This window comes from Myotis davidii, unplaced genomic scaffold (assembly GCF_000327345.1).
Source record: "Myotis davidii unplaced genomic scaffold, ASM32734v1 scaffold225, whole genome shotgun sequence".
In the NCBI taxonomy this organism is placed as follows: domain Eukaryota; kingdom Metazoa; phylum Chordata; class Mammalia; order Chiroptera; family Vespertilionidae; genus Myotis; species Myotis davidii.
Window position 1 is genome coordinate 2727882 of NW_006296222.1, and position 6741 is coordinate 2734622.

General features: G+C 47.0%; 1 protein-coding gene across 1 annotated transcript; it reads right to left on the reverse strand.

Moving 5' to 3' along the window:
* Positions 1-2591: 2591 nt before the first annotated feature.
* On the reverse strand, positions 2592-4380 carry LOC102754178 (RNA-binding protein EWS). Its single transcript, XM_015568705.1, has one exon. The coding sequence runs from the start codon at positions 4348-4350 to the stop codon at positions 2791-2793; it is 1560 nt and encodes a 519-aa protein (XP_015424191.1). The 5' UTR covers positions 4351-4380; the 3' UTR covers positions 2592-2790.
* Between the last annotated feature and the right edge of the window lie 2361 nt (positions 4381-6741).

A 6741-nucleotide genomic window follows, 5' to 3' on the forward strand; every position in this document is an offset into this window, starting at 1 on the left:
TATATACATTTATATATATAATATATATACATTTATATATATATATGTTATAAAAAGTGGCCTGTGTGGCTCAGTTGGTTGGAGTGTTGTCCCATGAACCACTAGGTCACAGGTTCCATCTGGGGCTGTGTCATGTAAGAAAGGCAACTAATCCAAGTATCTCCCTTACATTGATCTGGCACTCTCTCTCCATCTAAAAAAAAAAGAAAAATACTAGTAGATATCATACAACTGTTGGAGGGACTATACCATTGTTTGTGAGGAAGTTTTGCCAGATAAGTGAATATAAATCTCATCAGAGTTCTAAACCATCTATTTACAGACAATATAAGGCAGTGGTTCTCAACCTGTGGGTCTCGAACCCTTTGGCGGTCGAACGACCCTTTCACAGGGGTCGTCTAAGACCATCCTGCATATCAGATATTTACATTACAATTCATAACAGTAGCAACATTACAGTCGTGAAGTAGCAACGAAAATAATTTTATGGTTGGGTCACAACATGAGGAACTGTATTTAAAGGGCCAGAAGGTTGAGAACTACTGATATAAGGGATTGAGAAAACTCAGTCGAATAATCTGGTCAATTTAACCTGTCAACTTGATTGGGCCACTGGATAGCCAGGTAGCAGCTGAAACACTAATTCTGGGTGTGACTGTGACGAGATTTCTGGGAGACATTAGTATTTGAATCTGTGGATGAGCAAAGCAGACAGCCCTCCACATGTCAGTGGGCAACAGCCAACCCACTGAGGGCCTGCAGAGAACAAGCACCTGGGAAGGCCGCATTCGCTCTGCTAGACTCAATGCACCAGCACATCCACCTCCTGTCCTGGGTGCACCTGGTTCTCAGACCCACACTGGAATCTGTACCGTCTCTTCTCTGACTGAGGCCTTCACAGTGCAGTTGACGAAAAGCCATAGAAGTCAGTTATTTTGTATGTATAAATCTAATTTCATTTCATTTGGAAATATTTGATCAAATTTCACTTGGAAGTTGGGTATTTGAGGATTAAAACAACCTGGTTGATGATTATGTTACACTGAGGTAATGATTGGCATTAGTGATATGTAAATTGCCCTGGCAGGTAGTTCCGTTAGTCCCAATATGCCGAGGTTTCAGATTAAATCCGAGGTCAGAGCACTTTACAAAAAGCAACTAATAAATACATGACAGAAGGAACCACAAAATAATATCAATGCCTCTTTCTCATTCCCAATCTCTCACTCTCTCTTTCTCTCTCTGCCTTGCCCCATCCTCTTACTCTTTATAAGAAAATAAGTTAAAAAAAGAAAATTACTTTAAAAATTTTAGTGTAGAAGTATGTAAATTAAGAGTCTCTTTTAGAAATATATAATGAAAAGTTTACAAGCAAACTCAGAGATTTTCTGCCCAGAAATAGAAAAAGGCTGGTACGACTGTAGAAAAAAGTTGCAGAAAGCTTAGTTATAGAATATAGGTTCATCATAATGACTTCATAAGACTTTCTCTCCTTTTCTGAATACCTAGAATATTCTATAATTTACTTTTTAAAAACCTAACCATTTGAATTCCATCTCAGTGTTTCTCTGCTCTCATCTAGCCAAGGTTTCTCCTACTCCCTTCCTTAAGCTTCATCGACTTCCCTTCATCCATTTCCCTTCATCTCAGAGTTCTCAGATCCACTTCAACTCCTTTCCCCCACACAGTTGTTTCAAACTGGTCCCCTTTCTCCACTCCAAATCCATCACCTGCTTCCCTGTTCCCACATCCCATCCCCACCCAACAAATTTCTCATAAGAGATTGAGAAAAGACCGAGGCTGGCATTAAAGTGCCATCTGCTTGTAGGTTATGTGGGCTGGATTTCAAGTCTGATTTCAGTCCGCCCGTGTCATTGGGGATGGGATTTTTGATCATCTGTTCCTCCAGAGACAGATGCAACCAGGAAAATAGAACAGCTTCCCTTTCAGTTTGGTGTCAGCCTACACATCAATTTAGGGAAACCTCTTGGAACCTCTGGTTTTATTTTTTAAATATATATTTTTTTGATTTCAGAGAAAAAAAGAGAAGAGAGAGAGATAGAAACATCAATGATGAGAGAGAAACATTTACTGGTTGCCTCCTGCAAGCCCAACACTGGGGATGGAGGTATATGCCCTTGACCAGAATCAAACTCGGGCACTCTATCCGCTGAACCAAACCAGCTAGGGAGGAACCTCTGGGTTTTTGTTGTTGTTTTTTGTTTTTACCATTGAACTTGTTTTAATGTTTCTTCACAAATGGTGAAAAATACTAAAGTACAGACAAGAAATAATCATAATGTTGTGGCCAACATTATAAATACGGAATTATAAATTTAAAACACTTTCTGGTTTAAAAAATAAATCTGGTAGTCAACGCAGCTTGCGGGGTCTCTGCATCTAGTAGGGCCGGTCTCTGCATTCCTGACGGTGTTCACCTTTATCCATCTTTCCAGGTCCTCCACGCCCTCCTCTTCTTCCTCCCATCTGCTCCATCAAGGGTCCAGGAGGACCCCCAGGGCCACCTCGTCTTCCTCCACCAAAGCCACCGCGGAAGCCACCTCTGTCTCCACCACGGCCACGTCTGAACATTCCACCAGGACCACCGCGGTTCATGAGGCCACCTCTTCCTCCCCGCATGCCACCAGGGCCACCTCTGCCACGGTCACAGCCCAGGGGTGGAAAGGGTGGCGGGAGGAAGCCTTGAGGCTTCGGGGCCTTACACTGGTTGCATTCTGTTCTCCAGGCGAAATTCTGGTTTCCACACCCCGGACTGGGGCACTGCCAGTCTCAGGCTCTGCGCTGGAGGTTTCCTCCTCCGGATGGGTTTCCTCGGGAGCCCCGGGGCCCTCTTGGGGGAAAGCCTCCTCTGTGTCCTCCACGGCCTCCCATGCGACCCATGGGTCCCCCGGGGCCTCCTGGGCCTCCCGGACCTCCTCGGAGCGGCGGCGGCATCCCCCTGCCCTCTGGGAGCGGCATGACCCCCCGCATGCTGTTCATTGGCGGTTTCTTCCGAGCAAGGGAAACTTGCATCTTGCTTCCTTGAACCTCTTCCCCATCAACCCAGTCCACGGCCGCCTTGGCCGTGGGCGGGTCTTCATAGGACACTGTAGCATCGCCTTTGGGCTTCCCTGTTTCCTTGTCGAAGTAGATGTGGATCATGGGCTGGCCCGTCCTCTTGTTCATCTTAACAACTCCACACTGCTTGAAGAAGTCTGCCAGGTCATCTAGAGTCACATTGTCATTTAAACCTTGCACATAAATGGCACTATTGTCAGAATCTTCATCTGGATCAACAGGTGGGCCTAGATCAAGACCCGGTCCTTCATCCATGGGTCCACCAGGCTTATTGAAGCCACCTCGCTCTCCAGTGCTGCCCATTCCACCGCGTCCTCCTCCCCGCCCACCTCTGCTCATGCCTCCACGATCAAATCCCCCTCTTCCCCTGCCCCGGTTATCAGGGCCACTCATGCTCCGGTTCCCTCCTGGTCCGGAAAATCCTCCAGACTCCTGCCCATAAACACCCATGCTACTGGGGTGGTCCTGTCGCAATGAACTCTGCTGCCCGTAGCTGCTGCTCTGTTGGCTATATTGACTTGGAGCCTGGCTGTAGGATCCAGTTTGGGGGTGGTAACTAGTGGGCAGCTGCTGCCCATAGCTGCTTTGCTGCCCATAGCTACTCGGCTGCCCATAGCTACTCAGCTGCCCATAGGTGTTCTGCTGAGAGTAACTGCTCTGATCATAACTAGTCGGCTGTATAGAGGAATAGCTGGTAGGAGGATAGGACGGTGGTGCCATGACTGGCTGCATGGGGTAGCTCCCAGGTACCTGGGGATAACTGTAGTTACTCTGTCCATATCCCAGGCTGGGCTGGTTGTAACCCCCTGTGCTGGATTGAGGTTGACTGGTCCCAGCGGGTTTGTTACCATCCTGTGGTCTCGCAGGTGCAGTGGTTGCCGGCTGTTGCCCATAGGCTGGGTAAGCAGGCTGCGTGCCATACGCAGACTGAGCTGCATAGGAGGCTTGGGTGGTAGTGACCATAGCAGTAGTGGTATCATAAGCACCAGTGCCATACCCCTGGACAGGCTGACTGTAGGCCTGGGGGACAGCTGGAGTAGTATAACCTGTGAGAGGCTGTCCATAAGACGTCGCACAGGCTGTCTGTCCATAGGTGGCAGTGGTCTGAGCCTGGGTATACCTGACATCAGTGGGCTGTCCATAGGTTCCATAACTTTGCTGCCCATCTGCCTGCGTGGTCTGTGCATATCCTTGAGTGGGCTGGGCGGTGTAAGCACTATAGCCCTGCTGGGCTGCAGCTTGGCTGTAGGTACTGTAATCTGTGGACGCCATTTCTCTCCTTCCTCCTCGTTCGCTCAATGTCCGTCCGGATCCTCTGGTTTTAAACAAAAATATTTGACACCAGGCAATGTGACATTGTAGATTCCCACAGGCACCTTCACACCAGCACTTCAGAGCACTTTGCACTTATAGATATTCATCACCCCTTAGGTCTGGTTGGGATCCTGGTTATTTGTATTTTTAGCAAGCATTTAGATGATGTAGAGCAGTGATGGCAAACCTATGACACACGTGTCAGAGGTGACACGCAAACTCATTTTTTTGGTTGATTTTTCTTTGTTAAATGGCATTTAAATATAGAAAATAGATATCAAAAATATACATCTTTGTTTTACTATGGTTGCAAATATCAAAAATTTCTATATATGATACGGCACCAGAGTTAAGTTAGGGTTTTTCAAAATCCTGACACGCCGAGCTCCAAAGGTTCACCATCACTGTCCTAAGAGCGGTATCAGTAAAGATATTGCTCAAACATATTTCTGATATTTTGCTGCCTATGGATTCTTTTTAGATTTTTATGGTTTCCCATCTCCTACCAGTTAAATGCTAGTAATGTGAGCCTGGTCTATATATACCACTAGGAGGGTGAATCTCTTTAAGACCTCACCCACCAAAGGCTCTTCCCTGGAGGTGGGACTTGTGGGCAAGGGTGGTAATAGGAGGATCTTCAGAAGTCTGGTTGATGGGATCTCCTCTTATTCCTGAAAGCTAGGAGGTACTAACCTTGTTAATATGCATAATCTGACTTACACTTTATAATCCTCCCTTGAATTTCTCAACACCCTTTCATCCCATTTGGCTGAGGAAGAAACTGAAATTAAAAGTTAAACCTTGCCTTGGCTGGTTTAGCCCAGTGGATAGAGCATTGGCCTGAGAATTGAAGTGTTCCCAGGTACGATTCCAGTCAAGGGCACATACCCAGGTGGCAGGCTCAATCACCAGTGGGGGGTATGCAGGAGGCATCAGGTCAGTGATTCTCTTTCATCATTGATGTTTCTATCTCCCTCTCCCTTCGTCTCTGAAATTAATAAAAATATATTTTAATAATAATAAAAGTAAAATCTTTGCTTCCTTTCCAATTTGGGCCTGGCATAATGGCTCCAGCAAAGAAGGGTGGAGAGAAGAAGGGCCTTTCTGCCATCGAGGAGGTAGTGACCAGAGAACACACCATCAACATCACAAGATCTCTCACCATGGAGTGGGTTTCAAGCAATACATGAACTATATCTGCAGGTTGATGTGAAAAACCAAACAAAAATCTGTAGATATATTTTTTGTAAAAAGAAAATTGTAGGGAGCATTTGATATCTTGCTTCACAGCAATGGTCGTTTTGGGCTCAAATAAATGCTTATAAATTATTTATTTTTTGTTAATCCTCACCCAAGAATTTTTTCCATTGAATTTTAGAGAAAGTGGAAGAGAGAGGGAAAGACAGAGAGAAACATTGATGTGAGAGAAACAACAATAGGTTCCTCCTGCATGAGCCCAGACAAGGGCCCTAGTGCGGGAAGGGCCTGCAACCAAAGTATGTGCCTTGATTGGAGTTGAACTCAGACCCTTTGGTCTGCAGATCGCTGAGCTATTCACTGAGACAAACTTGCTAGAGCTCTTATAATTATTTTTTTAAAGGGAAGTGTAGAACACAGCAAATAGTAGTCTCATATTATATTATGAAACAATCCTATATAATGAAAGGCTAATATGCAAATATACCAAACAGTGGAACAACGGAAAACCAAACAACTGGTGGTTAGGACATGCACTGACCACCAGGGGGCATGAGAGGAACATGGTGGGCATGGGCAGCAGGTGGCAGAGGGCAGAACATGGCTGGCATCGGCTGTGGTGGGATACTGGAGCAGATGAGCAGGGTGCAAGACCAAGGCGGAGCGCCAGTTGCTGTCATTGGGGTGAGCTTCTGATGATTACTGAAAATAGTTTGCTCCCGTGCTCTGGGGGCAGGTGCCCTACACACTGTAGTCCCGCCCGGGACTCACACCTGCTACTGGAGCCGTCCATGCTCACATCCACTGCCAATGCCCAGTGTGGCCCCTATTGCTCAGTGCCATCAGTGGCAGTGAGCTGCTTCAATACCAGCAGCGGGTGGGAGTGAGGCCGTGGCCAGCAGCAGATGAGAAAGGTGGCTGCTGACCCCAATTGCCCCTCAAGGTTTCTCCACGTCCCCCTGATCCTGAGGAGTGATCAGGACAGCAGCCATCCCTCGCAACCACTGTCAGATGCTGGTCCTAATAGCTCCATGCTGTCACTGGGTTTGAGCAGGGTTGGCGCAGTTAGCAGGGGGAGAAGCTGCAGTGGGAGTGGGGGCTGCAGGGCAGACAGGGGACCAGAGATGTGGCAGGAGGGGCCAGGCTCGGGGG